General features: G+C 32.4%; 1 protein-coding gene across 4 annotated transcripts in view; it reads left to right on the plus strand.

Moving 5' to 3' along the window:
• Positions 1-17,460, plus strand: part of LOC123528978 (cilia- and flagella-associated protein 100-like) — a 28,876-nt gene extending 11,416 nt beyond the window's left edge. Inside the window, exons 11-18 of one of the 4 annotated variants that reach the window (XM_045309100.2) lie at positions 1,407-1,466; positions 2,154-2,305; positions 3,197-3,295; positions 3,873-3,989; positions 6,805-6,867; positions 12,660-12,756; positions 13,583-13,702; positions 14,676-17,460. In XM_045309100.2, coding sequence (XP_045165035.1) covers positions 1,407-1,466; positions 2,154-2,305; positions 3,197-3,295; positions 3,873-3,989; positions 6,805-6,867; positions 12,660-12,756; positions 13,583-13,702; positions 14,676-14,792 — 825 coding nt within the window. In that variant the 3' untranslated portion in view covers positions 14,793-17,460. The remainder of the gene's footprint in view (positions 1-1,406; positions 1,467-2,153; positions 2,306-3,196; positions 3,296-3,872; positions 3,990-6,804; positions 6,868-12,659; positions 12,757-13,582; positions 13,703-14,675) is intronic. The other 3 variants (XM_045309102.2, XM_045309101.2, XM_045309103.2) reach the window with 3 other exon arrangements.
• Positions 17,461-18,745: the final 1,285 nt, after the last annotated feature.

The raw sequence follows: 18,745 nt of genomic DNA on the forward strand, positions 1-18,745 counted from the left end.
GCATTATGTCACCATCATACAATTGTGGTCTGTTATGCATTACATTACGAGTACCATTACACAGAGTTGTGATGTGTAATACACTACATTACCAATACAAAAAGTTGTGGTTTGTAATGCATTACATTACCATAACATAGAGTTGTGGCCAGTAATACTTTGCATTATCTTAACTTTTGCACAAAACGTATCATTATATCACCATTACACAGAATTGTGATCTGTAATTAATTACAATTACATTACCATTACATGGTACTCTGTTATATGTTACCAAGAGTTGCGGTCTGTAATGCATAACCATTACATTACCATAACACAGTGTTGTAGCATGTAATGCATTGCATTACCATTACACAGACTTGTGGTTTGTAATGTATTACATTACCATTGCTTCTATACATTCTTCAATAAGGAATAAATATGTAAGTTGCTTGTTTTCACTTGATAGAGTGGTTTTGACATTGAAAGTGAAAGTGAAAATGAGCTAGACAGTGAAGATAGCTGCAACAGTGACTTGGTTTGTCTTGATGTTCACAAAATACAAAATATTGTATTAAACATTGTCTGATCATTGCATATTGCACAGTCATCCAGTGGTTGTAAATGTATTTTGACCAATATGAGTAATTAAAATACTTATTTGAATATCATTTATACACTATGCACATGAATAATGTATATTTACTTCATAATTTCTTGTGATATGTAAAAGCACATTTGCAACACAAGTTCTTGACCAAAAAAAAAAAAAAACCCAAAAAACCCAAAGATGTTGCTTTGCATGTAAAGTCTGTTGATATTCACATTCCTTACTGTGAAATGGTTTCATTTTGTTGACACAACCCACTTGGTTTCAATTAAAACAACTACTAATTAGGAACTATTTTCAAGGACCTATTTCTGGTGCCTTGGGTCTGTGGAAGATATAATAAATGGGACTTTATATGCTGACTGGTATCTGAAAATTTATGGCTCATCAAAGAAAGTTAGTCCCCGTTGAATAATAATGATGGTTAGATGCATTGAAGTTATTGCAAAAAGTGGTTAAATGCATTGGGTTTAAGGAGCAGTAACCCACTTTTTTGAGCTGAGGAGGCAGATTATTTTGTAAAGTTAAGACTTTGCTTTTCTTAACCCAGGAGAGTGTTTAATGTCATTCTTGTAAATGTTTTCTTCTGTTGATCGAGATATCATATTTTGTGGGTACGAAATTTCGTGGTTTTGAGCAAAACAGGTGTTTTATGTGGATATAAGTAATGGATTTCAACTTTCAAATGTATGTGAAATTTATGTGTTTCTTGGTGTCTAGTTCAATGGCTTGACTCAACAATGAAAAGCCCCCAATGACTATTAATGATTACAGTACTTATAGCAGAAACTCAAACTTGATGCAATATGTTTAGGTTGGAACATCATCATCAACTTGTATACCAAGATATACATTGTCAGATGGTTTGAGAAAGGTGTTAACAATTTTTACTTGTTTCTATGTTTCCTTCTTGATCGTAATTTTTTGCATCATTGGACAAATGTTCAAAAATTTGAATTTCCATTTCAGTTGACATACCAGTTCAATTGTTCAATAAATTAATTCAGTGTTGATTTGTTGAGTTTCTTGTGTTTTTTATTTGATACATTTTTTGTACAATTTCACAACCCATAAAAGTATTTCTGCATCAACAAGTACGCTAAGTTTGAAAGATAACTTTTGTTATCACATCAAAATGCATTACATAATAAAGAGTTGCTGACTTTGGTGTTGTATACAAATGTGAATCTTTCAAAAAAAAAAAATTATATCACAATATTGTTGTATCAATAGATTGTTCCTGGAGTCACATGTTTGTTTACTTCACATTTTCAGTTATTTTCGCAGTCATGTTATTATATTTCATCCTTCAGAAAGGTATAAATATAAAGTTTTAAGAATACATTGTATATTAAATTCAGTTTATTTGTAAGAACTGTTAATCAAATGTTTCAATACAGTTAGAAATTAATTATATATTCATTTATGAAAGACTAGCTGTTTTCAGAGAATATCAATATTCAGTTTATCAATTTTAAATGAGTTTTCAATGCCAAGATTAATGTTTTGTAAATGGTATGAATATAAAGCATAATATAATTATTTATCTTACAATTTGCAGGATTTGGAGTTATTTTTCACAGACCCACAACAGCTATTGGATATATTTGCGGAACTGGAAGAACAAAATCTTTCCCTTATACAAAATAGTCAAGAGACAGAGGAGGCATTAGAAGAAATGAAACAGACTATAAAAGTTACAAAACAAAAAATGTAAGTGCATACTTCAAACAGACTATAAAACTTACAAAATAAAAAAATAATAGGACACTTGAAACAGGCTATAAAACTAACAAAAAATGCACTTTAGGAATAAGACTTTTTGCACTTCAAATAAATAAGGGCACCAAGTTAAGGTATCACAGACCACATTAGCTAACATCTGACACTTGGTTTAGTGTAATTCAGCAAGTTTTATTAGCTGAAAGTTATTTATTCATAGGACAGAATAAATCTTGAGACCAGCATTCTCGGAAAAGAAAATATTTTAGGTTAATGACAACCTTTGTTTAAATTTATAATAAAAGCAATGTAACTATCTACATGTATTTAAAGGTGAAATATGTTAACAAAAAACATGGACATTTGAAATAATTATGCATGTAAATAATGTCTTAAAATCAGCTTGATATTTGCAGATCACTTTAACCATAGGCATATGTTTTTAAAAAATAAGCACATGAACCAATACATTGTGTTTGACCACAGAGGATAGACAATATGTCAATTTGTAAATTAGAGAAGTTTCATTAAGTTCTACATTTTAGAAAATTTTTGGTTCATGAAAATGTCACGGTATTGTGATTTTCCCATTACTAAACTTGAGTTTATTTTTTCAAGTCAGTTATGTCAAAAATGAAGTACAAGGCCCTATCTTTTTCATTTTTTTAAAATTAAATACCGAAGTTTTTAAAAAATCAAGGTTTAATTAAATTTTGCATTTCAGAATAAAGTTTGATCCAAACATGCAGAACTTAGTAACCTTCAACATTATTTGTTTCAGGTTGTTCAATAATTGGAATTAACTTTTGGTATGTAATTTTTAAATGAACATGGAAAAGAATATAAATACATGTATATCATATATTATATATATCATTACAGGGAGAAAGAAACATCAATATTGAAAGAACAGATTGACAAATTAAACACACAGATAAGAAAAGAAGAAAAACGAGCAGAGGAATTAAAAATCAAAGCAAAGTATGCTTTACCCATTAACCTTTTTATATGATGAATTAGCCTCTTCATGATAAATCGTTCCTGTAAATACAAATAAATGAAGTTCACAGTAAGTTTGTCTTAAAAATTTATTTAGTAGATGACCTGAAGAAGGAGTTTTACGGAAATTAGTATGACTATGTATTACTTATTTTATTTTCTGTGAAATTTTAATTCAGTCATTGTTTTCCAAATTCACTTTACCTGTATTATATATATTGTAGAATCATATTGTGGTTTTGACCAATTCTATTTTTATGGGGATTTGAATTTGTGGATTTCAACATTTGAAGATGAAATGAATTGGGGTTTAATTTGTTTGTAAGGGATAAATTTTGTGATGCAACCACAAAATCTACAAAAATATGTCCTCCACGATGAGTATTGATATTAATACTACTAAATGCTACAGTATCTTAAAAAGAAGTATATTTAGATTTCTTTAAACTGTATCTTGAATACTTTTATTTTGTTGATTTAAACGAAAGATTTTTGCTCTTTTTCAAATAAAAGATTTATGTTCTGTTTTTGTTTTAAATGTTCATTCTTTTTTTTATAGAATGTTTTCCTATGGTGAATTTAAACAAGAAGATCAGGAGAAGATGTTGGCACAGCTGAACAAAAAAGTGGAAGAGGTTTACCGGAGCTGTATAGGAGACAATGAGGCAAACATTAGGTTAGTGGGCAAATCTATATTTATTTACACCTCCCACTTGAACAAACATTTAGCTGCTTGACCCGACAATAGTGACATTTCAGTTTTTGAATGCTTTTACTTTTCCTCTGTCAAATGCATTTTCAAATGTCCACAACAACAGAGTTGAGATCATTTTCAAAACTCTGGCATCTGATTGGTTGATTTGAACCGAAGTTTGAAATTGACCAATGACAATGCTGCATTTTTGAAACTGGGTTTTAGACTAAATTTTTTAACCTTGGATTGGTGGTCCCTAGTTTGATTTGAGTGTGATGACAGTGTTTGTCTTACAGGCAATTTCCTTTCTGGTTCAAGTAGGGAAGTTTTTGTTATTTACTTGTAGAGAACAAGTACAAGTCTGCACTAGAAAAATATAAATTTATAAGCATTGGTACCTTAACTGACTGGCATACTTAACTGAAATACTGTATATAAGTAGTTTAAAATTCATAAAACAAAAAGGGAGTGTTTTAATTTGAATGTGCACATATTTTGTCAGATAAGGCCTTCTCCCAAGGGTCACCATATTGTTTCTACAATCCCTGAAATTAAATTTTCATCCAGACATAACTGGAGGAAGTTTTTACTCTGAGATGACAAGTAGTTAAATTCTTATCTTTAAAAAATCTCTGTTTGGTACAGTTTCACAAAACTGAAAAGAAAAAAAATATTAACTTCAGTATGAATGAAATTACTTGTACATAAAGGACAAACAAAATGTAGAAAAGTATTCAAAAACAAAAAAATGTCTAGTCTTATAATGGTCCAGTAGTCTGAATGTAAGGTTGTGGTGAGGATGTAGATAAAACAACCTTCTCAAGTTGGAAAGTAAATAGTTTTTTAATGTTTTACTGACTGCTTTCTTGACAGTATATTTGCTTTATGTTGCAGTATGTGGAACATGATGTTGTTTGCATGATGATGCATTATACAATATTATCTTTTATTATACAACTTTATATGTTGTATTATACCACATGATGTTGCATTATACATGGTGTTGCATTATAAAATATTATTTTCTTTAATGCAACTGTATATTGCATTATACAACATTACGTTATGCAATGTTATTTTGCATCATACTAGATAATGTCACATTATACTGCACCATTATGTTGCAGCGTGGTAGCAAACAATGGAAATTTTGCTTTCCAAGGATATAAAGCAGTAAAACATTACAAAACTGAGTCATTTGGCAGTTATTCCAGTTTTTGTACAATATTAGCTACAACTAAACTCCATGAATATGTATAGCTTTGTGATTGCCATTTTAACTAGTTTGGTTTGTTTGTTAAAGCAGTAAAAGGCTCTGATGTTTTTAAATATCTATATTTGGAACTTTTAGTATAAGGATATCAGTAATGGAAATTAAAGCCTAACTTCATCTTTCAAATGATGTATTTGTCTTTGTTTAAGATAGTTCTGCATGTTTGATAAAGCAGAAGAAAGGGCATAACATTGTGTTCAGACCATTCCTGTACTCTAAAAAAACATTTTCAGCTTTATCCTTTGAATGGTATATTTGGAGGTAGCATACAAAATATTACAATTTGAGAAGACATGCATTCCTGTAGTTATATGTAGTTGCTTCCAGGGAAATTGCATTGAATATCAGAGAACTCTCAGAGCCTTTTTCTGCATTGTAATAATTCACTAATGAGTGTTGTGTTATCTTATACATTTGTGAATAAATTTAGATCTGAGGCTAACTTACTTTTTTGCACAATTTGAATTAGCTACTAACTGAACACATGTTGCTGTGAAAAAGAAAATTCATGCAAATAATAAAAACAGCATGAATATTCATTTTTAGGTAGCCAGTAGATTATCTGTAATGCTGACAAATCCTTATAATAACATTATAGTTTTTCAGCTAATATTTTCTCACATATAGTGCAAAACTAAGTTGCTATTTGCTAACCTGTTAAAGGTTAGAAACATTGTTGCAGTTATTCATTTACTCACTATTTTGCAGTAAATATGCATTTCAAAGCTGGTATCACTACCTGCATACACTGTGGAATCATTTAATTTCGTGGGCATGATATTTCACTTTTTTTGGCTCAACTTACTATTTCATGGAGATATTAACTTTTACCCTAATAAATTTTTTAAATGTACTTGTCCATTATTCAATTTGGGCAGTAGCATTTATTAATCAAAGGGTTGTTCACTGAAAAGTTGCTGGCTGAATAGTGAACAGTGAAAAGTGCAGTTCGTGCAGGCTGATCTTGGTCTGTACTGGTTGCAAAAGCAAAACCATTTGCTGCCAGCAGGCTAAACAAAGGTTAATTCATGGCTTTAAGCTTTAGACTGTACAAGGAATTGAAATTTTATTTGTTCATTAAAATTTAGTTTCAAGGAGTGACCACAAAATCCATGAAAATTAGTGCCCCATGAATATATTGATTTCACAGCAAATGGTTACTTGTTACAAAAAGTTAGTATAGTGTCTAGCCCACATGTAGGTTCAGTTTTCCATTTGAACATTTGTTTTCATTTCAAGAAATGAAAGCTGTCTCTTTCACAGATGAGGTGAATGATTTACCAGTACAGTGAGAGTAAATTAATTTAGTGATATTCGCAGTGATTCCATCTTTTATAAAATTTGGGAACAGGTATGCACATAAATTTAAAATGCTCATCACTATAAAACAGCAATATCTCTGAAAGTAATACAGACTGCAAAATGGGAATAAGCTGTTGAATACTTTTTACCAAAAATCTGTGGAAGAGTCACTTTCAGGCCTTAGTACATTACATCTAATTTCACATAATTAACCATTGGCAGTCTTACAGGTGCAAAAGGCCAAAAACTAAACATTAAAACTGACTGGGAGCTTATACTTGAGAAGTATAGTGATTTTGTTCTTCAAGTTGAAAGTTACTTGTTACTATATATAGAAGATGATGTCAAGTTCTTGGCAGTTACTATATATAGAAGCTAAATTGTTTCACATGTTATTGTTCCATGGTTTCCATGTTTCTGTTTCTGATGTGTATTGTTTCATTGCATGTTTTTAAAAAAGTGAATGAGACTTTGCAAAAAAAAAGAATAATATGAGAGATGTAGTTGAGTAGTGGTAGTGCCACTTACTCATTTATTGTGAGTTGCTAGTTCGCGAGTCTTGATTTAAAGTGTATTTATTACTCACCCTTTCTTGCGCATGTGCTAGTTTTAAATTGGGAAAGAAGTCATTTTATGTTTGTCCTAACTTTCTCTTCATGAATGCAAAAATAAAAATTTTCATGTTAAAAGAGTAGACTTTAGAATGAAAGGAATGTTTGCAATTACTGTTGATTAAGGGTTGTGTTTTTTTCTCTTGATTTTGGTATCAACTAATGTTAAATTTAGGGAATTCTTCTGATATAGGAAATTGACTGTCTATTATGCAAGGATTATGGAAATATTTTATCAAGGTTTGAAATACATCATTTTATCTTGTATAATGTAACTAGTACAACACAGATGAATGATGTGGTGGATTTATCAGGGTAAAAAAATGTTGTAGCAGTTGATCATGTCTCACTGTGATCAAAGTATGTAATGCTTGTTAGATTATGGTACCAGCACAGAATTACATCACAATGTTGCCAATGTCAATATCATATAATTTAAGTTGGTCTATTTCACTTCTGATGTCAATTTATATTTCGCAGTAAGTGTCTTTGGTTTTATGTGTTGTATGTTTGCTATTCTGGTGTTTGTCTGGTGTCATTTATATGTTAAAAACCTCTTTGATGTTTAATAAATTACATGTCAGCATACATTGGCTGGTACTTATATGACATTGTTTGTCTGCCAGTTATTTGCAAAGACCAGCTTTAGTTTTTCAGGCAAACTTGTTTACTTAAATTGGGAGTTTCAGGGTCATTTTGTCAATATTACTTACTTCAGTAAAGTCAGTTTGGTCGTCTGTGATCTTTCTATATGTTTGATTCATATATCTAGTTTTTGCAAGAGTACTATTTTGACTCAGACTGATTGCCAAAATGTGTAACGGGTTTTGCTAGTTTTTATCAAAATGTTTGGAATGAATTTATTTTATATCTGTCGCTTTAAAGTGCAAGAATTGATGCTTGACAAGTATTATCTATTTCATTTGTATTTTATCTTATTTGCAACTTGAGTAAGAATGCTTCAACTGCTCAGACTTATTTTAATAACCCATGATTCACTGAAGCCCTTTTTGCACAATTTAGAACTTTATTTTATACAATGACTAGATATTTTTCTGCACATTCTTGTGCCCTCTTTTCACTATCTATGAAGTTAATTTCACGGGTTAGATCTGTTTCACAAAAAGTAGATCATTCTTTTCTGTTCACTTACGAGTTTCAATAGCGAAACTGAATTAACTAATTAGTCCATTCACTTTAGGATTTCTATAGACACATGCCAGTTCACAGTCAGACTTCTGCTTATTAACTAAATCACAAATAGGCATTTACAAAGGCACAGCTATTTGTAGATAGTATAGCAGGCATTTGCTTGAATAGCTATAAACTAATGCTAGGTTTTGCAGCTACTAGATTTGCACAAAAAACACCTTCTGGAATAAAAGTCAGCCAAATGTAAGCAGAATGTCATGAACGACTCTGCTGTTTGACCTTGAAAAGGTTGTGAAGATTTGACCCCTGACCCATCATGTCTGTGCCTTAGTTGTCAATGTCTTATAAAGAGTCATTTTCCATTATTTCATTTCATTGACAATATAACCATGTCGGTTAATTCATTTATTTCACTTTGCCCAATAGCTGTTAAAGGCTTAAAATGAGGTATGCAGATTCTTAGATACAGTTGCTTATTACAGTAGTTCTATAGGTGTTTTCTAAATGTGAATATTCATATATATGAATATATTGTAGTTCATGTACAAAATATACGACTGCTGATATGCTTATAGAATCCCACAAAGCTACCTATGCAGTGAATCTAATCTACAAGATAGTTGCAAAGTAATGGAACACAACCAAGCAGCCTTTCTATTGTCTGGTGGTAACAGGTTTTATCCTGTCTATAACACATTTTTGTCTGTGACAATTTGACTTGAGGTGTTGCACCTCAAGACAATTTGTGGTTTATTTCATTGAAACCTGGTAGCGTGATTTGGTGACCTCAGATCCTGCCTGAAGTCAGTACTATATTAATTTTTTCAAATGGTTTTCAAGACTATGAATTATTATATCTGTATATTGCTATTCTGGAGTATCAAAATAATAAGCTATAAATTTAAATCTCTATACCAGCCCTGAATAGTTAGGAAAAAAGGAGTATGTAAAAATACCCTACCTTTTTAGCTCATCTGATTTTTTGAAAAAAAAAATGATGAGTTATTGTCATCACTTGTTCGGCGTTGGCATTGACGTCGACCGTTGCCTGGCTAAGTTTTATGTTTAGATCAGCTTTTCTCCTAAACTATCAAAGCTATTGCTTTAAAACTTGCAACACTTCTCCACCATCAATAGCTGACTTTGTACACCAAGAAACATAACTCAATCCTGCTTTTTGCAAGAATTATGGCCCCTTTTGGACTTAGAAAATATCAGATTTCTTGGTTAAGTTTTATGTTTAGGTCAACTTTTCTCCTAATCTATTAAAGCTATTGCTTTGAAACTTGTAACACTTATTCACCATGAAAAGCTGACACTGAACAGCAAGAAACATAACTCCATCTTGATTTTCGCAAAATTTATGACCCCTTTTGGACTTAGAAAATCAGATTTCTTGGTTAAGTTTTGTGTTTAGGTCAGCTTTTCTCCTAAACTATCAAAGCTATTGCTTTAAAACTTGCAACACTTGTTCACCATCAAAAGCTGACTTTGTACAGCAAGAAACATAAGTCTATCCTGCTATATACAAAAATTATGCCCCCTTTTGGACTTAGAAAATGTCATATTTCTTGGTTAAGTTTTGCATTTAGGTCAACTTTTTTTCCTAAGTGGTCAAAGCCATTGTTTTAAAACTGGAAGCAACTATTTGCCATTAAAAGCTGACTCTGCACAGCAAGTACTATAACTCTACATAGCTTTTTGCAAGAATTATGGCCCCTTTTTGACTTAGAAAATCATGGGTAGGACAATATTTCTATTATACATAGACAAAAAAATCGGATGAGCATCTGTGCCCGCAAGGCGGTGCTCTTGTTTAATCTTAAAAGACATGAGATTTTCAATTTGACTATTTGAAGAATAATGATGGCTATGCTACTGACCTGGACATTGCCTTTGGCGTTTGCATCACTTCTTGGTTTAAGTTTTATATTCATGGTCATGTCTCAGTAGCCATTGCATGTATTGGATTGAAACTTTACACAGAGCTTTCTAGTCATCAAACCTACTGAATAAGTAAGGCTACTCATGGTTGAATTTTAAGTGGCCTTTTTCTGACTTAGGAAATTTGGTTTAAGTTTTGCATGAAACTTAGTCAAGCTGTATCTTGGTAACAACTCTATGAATTGGATTGAAACTTCACACAATACTTCTCAATCATCAGTTCAATTTAAATAACCAAACAAGATAACTCTTCATTGAATTTAATTCAAATTGTGGAGGTTTTTCCAAATAGAAAATTCTTGTTTAAGTTGTAAAGATTTTGCATGCTACTATCAAGCTGTATATCAGTAACAACCCCTTGTATTGAACTGAAACTACACACAATCAGATTTTCTGAAATACCAAGTTAGATAACTCTTTATTGAAATTTACATAATTAATGTCCTTTTCGACTTGGAAAATAGTTTTAAAGTTTTGTATGCATCTATCAAGATGTTTCTCAGCAACAAGTAATCATACATTGGACTGGAACGTCATACAGCATTCTCCTCAGCATGGAATCTGAGCAGGGTCTTTCAAAAATTTTGAGTGACCCTGGTCTGAGTCTTTACATAATTAATGTCCTTTTCATCTTGGAAAATAGTTTTGTATGCATTTATCAAGATATTTCTCAGCAACAAGTAGTCATACATTGGACCGGAACATTGTACAGCATTCTCCTCCAGCATCCATTCATAACAAGGTGAAAGAAATTTGTTTTGAAAATAATTCAAATGTGGCCCTTAGTTGACTAGAAAGTTTAGTTGAAGTTTTACATGTGACTTGTTACCACTGCCATGACAGAATTTTAATTTGTATTACCTGGTAAATTGTAAAAGAAGTAACTCAGATACTTAAGTCTTGTCCTCGTTTGACTTACACATTGTGTGAAGACTTGAGCATGCCATCTTATGCATAGCTCTTGTTGATTGAAATGATTTTCCAAATTTGTACAATTTAATTTCAATACATGTGTCAGTGTATGTGCGACAAAGTGCATGTATTGTGTTTCACTGTTATTATAGTCACCAGTAAAAGCCAAAATTTAATATTAACTTTTTACTAAAATAAGGAAAACTTTTTTTTATATACCCGTTTATAATTCCAAAAAGATTCATAGCTATACTTACTTGGCATTTGCTGGTTGAATGTCCTGTAAAGTATCTTGTTGTTATATTGTTATTAATATCCTTTCAGAGATTTATCTATTTATAGTAAAGTATGATAATGTAAAACATTGTCAAAATTAATAGCAACAGAGAGATGAAAATCACAACATTTCTCTGAGAGGATATGAACCACTAATTCTGTGTATGTTTGTATATTTCAGTCAAGTCTTCCATGTTATTGGTCATTAACTTTTCATTCTCTTTCTCAGTATTTGTAGTTTCGAAATTATGTGGAAGTGTTCACAGTGACTGTTGACAGTGAAAGTTCTGGGCCTGTATTCATTAACGCTTAAACTCTGAAACATAGACTTTCAAATGCTAAATTATCATTAAGCTATAGCATTGTCAAATATGCACAGATTCGTAAGAAACTTTGCAGGAATCTTCAATATGCACCTAATGATGGTTTGGCAAAGTTTCAGCAGCATAAATATGCTATAGACAAAGTTATGGTAAACTGAATATTTGATGTTTTTAAGTCCGACTTTAAACGTTGATGAACATGGGCCTTGTACTCGCTGTGATTTTTGGATTTTGGAAATTGTTGGCAATTTCTGGTTCGAGTTTTAGATTTGCTCTTCAATGACTAAATATTTGATTTCAAGAAAGTAAGAAATTAAAAAAAAAAAATAAAAGAATGGATGTATGCACTATAGTTCTTATGGTTCATTATGATTCATATTCACATATCATTGACCACAACATTATTATTTATGTGTTCAGTCTAATATTGACTTCTTACAGTATATCATTCCTGCACGTATAAAAGCAAAGCATGTGTTCCTCATAATCGTACATTAACATTTCATACACTGGACTGAAAGGTAACAGTTATAGTCTGGTAGTCATCAACAGTTGCTATGACATTCATATCTCATGTTGGTAAGTCATCAACAGTTGGTAGGCATCAACAATGCTATGACATTTAAATATCATGTTGGTAGTCATCAACAATGCTATGACATTCATATCTCATGTTGGTAGTCATCAACAATGCTATGACATTTATATATCATGTTGGTAGTCATCAACAGTTGGTAGTCATCAACAATTCATTGACATTCATAACTCATGTTGGTAGTCATCAACAATGCAGTAATATTCATATCTCATGTAACAATTTATACATTATTTGCTGCATTGTTTATGTCTCTCCCTAAAGCACACTACAAATGTTGACGAACATAGAGAACCGGCTGGAAGAACTATTTGAACAGATTGAGACCATGCCACAGGATAAAGTGGAAGCAGCTGAAAAGGTATGGTACAAAAAAAAATTCAGAATATTCTAATTGTTACAAGGCTTGATTTTGATATCACTCTTGTATATTTGAGCCGTGCCATGAGAAAACCAACATAGTGGGTTTGCGACCAGCATGGATCCAGACCAGCCTGCGCATCCGCGCAGTCTGGTCAGGATCCATGCTGTTCGCTAACAGTTTCTCCAATTCCAATAGGCTTTAAAAGCGAACAGCATGGAGCCTGACCAGACTGCGCGGATGCGCAGGCTGGTCTGGATCCATGCTGGTCGCAAACCCACTATGTTGGTTTTCTCATGGCACGGCTCATTTTCTGTTTTTAGGGGAAATTTTTGCATTGGCAACCTAACAATGTGCAACTATCATGAAATTTTACAATGTGGTTCCACTAGAATAACTTTCCTCAGTATTACCATATTTGAAAGCACCTCTATATTTGTTCATCCCCGTATTGCTAAGTTTCATGCAGTGAAGTTAGATGTGGTTAGAAATCAGTAACTCTAGGCTCAAAGAAAATGAGTAAAAGGTCATTGACACCAGACAGGCATTACAGATGTGATACTTATGGCTGCTAATTTTATCTTAGTAGAAAGTGCCCTGCTTTGTAAAAATAGAAGCAATGTGACAGGTTTAGTTGATGTTATTTGTCATACGAGTGATGTGGAGAAGTTGTCATTTACATGTTTGTACTGGTACATATTCCAGGACCACTGGCTTGGTTAACTGACCGCCATTATGTAACTAAAGTATTGCTCAAAAAGGATATTACCACATTTATTTCATAAAAGACTTAATATTTGTATATATTGTATCTGGTTTTGTGTAGGCCAAAGAGAAGGAGCGTAGGTTGAAATTAAGAGAGGAGAAGATGGAGCAACAGAGACTCCACCAGGAGGAGCGTGTAAGAAAAGCCCTGGAGAGAGCTAAAGCTGAACCAAAGAAGCAGGTACTAATACTTTCACATAATAAGTATTTGCGAGTGATCAATTTGAGCTTATTTCACTTTTTTTATTTAAGAAATAATTTATAGCAAGAGTTCTTCAACACTATTTATGCATGATGGGCAGTTATTCGTCAGTCGTAATAATTTCACGAGGGCGCATCCCGAGTGAAATTATTTGTACAATGTATTACCGCCAGAGTGTATAAATAGTGTTAAAACACGGTTTTGCTATGAATTATTTCAATTCTAATATGCCTTTAATCTAGAACAGTAGATAAAATGTAGTAGCGCACTTTCTTGGCCGCAACAAAAACGTCGACATCACCGCATGTTAACGTGACATCATTCTAGCGCAAGTGTGTTTTAACAGAGGCAAGCATATTAGAATGTGTCATGAAAATTAGTTATAGTAGAAACTTGCGTTATAATTATTTTTACAGGAAAAATTTATGGATAACCCTATGTTAGACCAAGAACTTAAAATTTCGTGAAATTTTAGTAATGCAAAAATATCTGGCATTACAGGAAACATTCGTAGATATATTACAGGACTACTTGATATAAATTACAGCAAATCCATATTTTGTGCTATTTACCAATCTGTAGTTCAGTGCTTAATTTTGCAGGGCTAAAAACAAAACTTGAAGACAAAAAAATGGAAAAGTGTATTTCTGATGTCATGTAATAGAACACTTTATTGAATGGCTTGGCTTGCTGGTCAGTTGTTAAAATTGGACCCCGGGCAATAGTTTTGACTATTGACCAGCAAGCCGTTTATTAAGTGTATAATAATAGCTCCTTCCTCATTTCTAATATTTTTGTCAGTACATTAAGGGTTTATTCCTTGTTTTATTCCCAGACTGGCAGAAAACTATTGACTTGCGAGCCATTTGTTAAGTGTATTATAATAGCTCCTTTCTCATTTCTATTGTTTTTGTCAGTACATTAAGGGTTTTATTCCTTGTTTTATTCCCAGACTGGCAGAAAACTTGTGTTCAGATCAGAGCCGCCACGCCACAAAAAGAAAGAAGACGATAGAAACGATCAACAGAGCAAAGAGGAGGAAGAATTAGCATATTTTTTCACTTGGTAGAACTAGTGTCAAATTATTTCTTTTTAAATTTTACTGAATATCTATCAAAAAACAAAGACAAAACATAGAAATAAATACATGCTAATTAAAAGATGTTTCTTATTGTGTTAAGACAACCTGCCATTGTAACATTTTCAGTACTACCAGAAATAAAACTAACATGTTTTCCAGTGTAATTTCTTGAATGTCATTGCAGGTTACGTAAATGTTACTTAGAAGTAGTGTCCCAAAATTAGCAGAGGTTTTACAAGTCCACACTTATTTTTCGTTAATACCTGAAGCAAAAAATAAAAATAAAAAAGACTTTATTGTCCTATAAAGTATTGAGGATATATTTTGAACAGTATTCAGTTTTTAGACCGACATCAAAAATATAGTTCTTATTCATTAACGTTTTCTACTGTAGATTGTATAAGTTTTGCATTCGTTTTATTAGCTCATCTGATTTTTTGAAAAAAAATGATGAGTTATTGTCATCACTTGAGCGGTTGTCGGCGTCGGCGTCTGCGTCGGCGTTGCCTGGTTAAGTTTTATGTTTAGGTCAGCTTTTCTCCTAAACTATCAAAGCTATTGCTTTGAAACTTGGAATACTTGTTCACCATCATAAGCTGACCCTGTATAGCAAGAAACATAACTCCATCTTGCTTTTTGCAAGATTTATGGCCCCTTTTGTACTTAGAAAATATCAGATTTCTTGGTTAAGTTTTATGTTTAGGTCAACTTTTCTCCTAAACTATCAAAGCTATTGCTTTGAAACTTGGAATACTTGTTCACCATCATAAGCAGACCCTGTACATCAAGAAACATAACTCCATCTTGCTTTTTGCAAGATTTATTGCCCCTTTTGGACTTAGAAAATCAGTTTTCTTGGTTAAGTTTTATGTTTAGGTCAGCTTTTATCCTAAACTATCAAAGCTATTGCTTTAAAACTTGCAACACTTGTTCACCATCATAAGTTGACCCTGTATAGCAAGAAACATAACTCCGTCCTGCTTTTTGCAAGACTTATGGCCCCTTTTGGACTTAGAAAATATCAGATTTCTTGGTTAAGTTTTATGTTTAGGTCAACTTTTTCTCTTAAACTATCAAAGCTATTGCTTTGAAACTTGCAACACTTGTTCACCATCATAAGCTGACCCTGTACAGCAAGCAACATAACTCCATCCTGCTTTTTGCAATAATTATTGCCCCTTTTGGACTTAGAAAATCATTTTCTTGGTTGAGTATTATGTTTAAGTCAACTTTTCTCATAAACTATCAAAGCTATTGCTTTAAAACTTGCAACAGTTTTTCACCATCATAAGTGGACACTGTACATCAAGAAACATAACTCTATCCTGCTTTTTGCAAGAATGATGGCCCTTTTTAGACTTAGAAAATCATGGGTAGGACAATATTTCTATTACACAAAAAAAATCAGATGAGCGTCAGCACCCGCAAGGCGGTGCTCTTGTTTACCAATGTAATGGTTAGCAGTCTCATTTGCAATGTTAAGAATTAGCGAAACACAGTTGTTTGTTTTAGGCCATGTAATGCAGATTTATATTCACGAAAATTCTTCATTTTGAATGGTATCATTCACGAATGTTTTCCATTTTGAATGGCAGTATTCAGGAATATTTTCCATTTTGAATGGCAGTATTCAGGAATATTTTCCATTCTGAATGGCAGTATTCAGGAATATTTTCCATTCCGAATGGCAGTATTCAGGAATATTTTCCATTTTGAATGGCAGTATTCAGGAATATTTTATATTCTGAATGGCAGTATTCAGGAATATTTGAATGGCAGTATTCAGGAATATTTTCCATTCTGAATGTCAGTATTCAGGAATATTTTCCATTCTGAATGGAATTATTCACAAATATTTACTAAAATAAAACCATTGCAAATATCATCCAGTCTACAGTATTTTATTATTAAACAATGTTTTAGTTTGAAGTCATTAATTTGCTATTCAATCATTCATTCTGGTGCTTGTAATACACAAAACATAGCCAACAAATAACTTCATACCCATTCATAGAAAAAAAATACTTTATAAAATAATCATGTTCCACATACTTTATTAGAAGTATTGTATTTATTATCATGGCATTTCAGTTATTATAAAACAAAATAATATTTGAAAGAGAATTTAAACTTGAAGTCAGTGTTTGTGACCATGATAATGCAGAACCTTTAGCATGCTAGGTAAATTGTCGTCTGCTGGAAATGTCGTCTGCTAAAATTGTTAAGTTCATTCAATTTGCTCCAAAATTGGAAGAAATATTGTCAGAGTAGCAAACAGCTTGGAACCTGATCAGACGCCGATTTAATTGGCGTCTGATCTGGTTCCAAGCTGTTTGCAAAGGCTGTTAAATTGGCCTGCAGCAGGCTAAGGGTTAATAGATCCTGTAGAAAAAAGTTTTGAGAGCGTGTGCTAAAAAACTGGAATGATGCAAATTTATTTTGTTTTATGGTATCTAATTTGATTTGTTTTTCAGTATAATGTCCGTCCATTGTTAAGACTGCCATTTTGTTCTGTAAAATATTTTGTGAAGTTTTATTGTTAACGATAATTTATTACGTGTTTATATAAATATGTAATGCCATCTGTAAGATATTTTGAAGTCGATATAAAAAGAGAAAATATGAAATAAAAATTATTAAAACAATATTACTGGTATAGCCTGTTTGTTTCATCTTTAATCCAAGTGACGAGTTTCCAGTGAAAAATTCATCTTTGGCCATATAATAGATATTATATTTCAAAAACACCGCAACATCATTTTGTCAGAAATCCTTTACTCTGCAATTCACTGGAATGTCCAAACTTATGGTGCAACATTTTATTTTGGCAAAGACCTATGATTTAACATGATTTTTGTTTTCCATGAATATTACTGGTAACTTAATAACGATGATATAGTGCCTCAACTTTTACTACAGTTTTAATGGCCAAATTTATACCATTTCATTATTTAATTGCATACAGAATCAGGATAAAAATGATCAGCTCAATATTACTCTTGATAAGGAAATTCCATATTACCGGTATAACAGGTCATGGCAAATCTTTACTTAAGAGTAAATATCTAGATACCAGTTTTCACTAATCCCCTACCAATCATGATAAATATTTTGATTTTCCCAGGGTGACTTTCCTAGGAAATTTACACCTCACGGAAAGTATTGGTCCACTCCTTATTGTTGAGCCCACATGCATTGAGCTAGACATAGTCATTGGTGGTTGCGAGTTCAGGTGTGTGTGAATTGATGTGTGTCCATCCATCCATTCTTATCCAGAATGTAGCTTTAAGATGTGAGAATATTTTTCTGATCAGAAATGCTCAGTAAGATGGCATGTGGATCGGACCACCCAGCTCCCTGTCTCCAAGGTAAAGGTCACATTTATAGGGGGCCAAAAACAGCCATACAGACCAATTTGCTGTACTAACAATAGAACCTGCCCGCTTAGCTCAATAGGGAGAGCGTCGGTCTACGGATAGTGGGGTCGTGAGTTTGATCCTCGAGCAGGGCGTATGTTCTCCGTGACGATTTGATGAAAGACATTGTGTCTGAAATCATTTGTCCTCCACCTCTGATTTATGTGGGGAAGTTGGCAGTTACTTGCGGAAAAAGGTTTGTACTGGTAAAGAATCCAGGAACACTGGTTAGGTTAACTGCCCGCCGTTACACGACTGAAATACTGTTGAAAAACGGCGTTAAACCCAAAACAAACATACAAAACAAACTAACAATATGGATGAGCTACATGTAAATTTTTAGATTTTCTTTTTTCTTTTTTAGATTTAGATTTTCTAGGTATTTTTTCAGGGGAAGAATTATTTCCTGTGGCACCAGAATTATGACAATTGTAGTGTTATGGCAACTCGTACATATTCAAAGAAATTTTTTTGAACTTCTTCATTTACAACAAGTTCAATATCAAATGTATATCCTACATTGAC

Source organism: Mercenaria mercenaria, chromosome 13 (genome assembly GCF_021730395.1).
Source record: "Mercenaria mercenaria strain notata chromosome 13, MADL_Memer_1, whole genome shotgun sequence".
NCBI classification, from domain to species: Eukaryota; Metazoa; Mollusca; class Bivalvia; order Venerida; family Veneridae; genus Mercenaria; species Mercenaria mercenaria.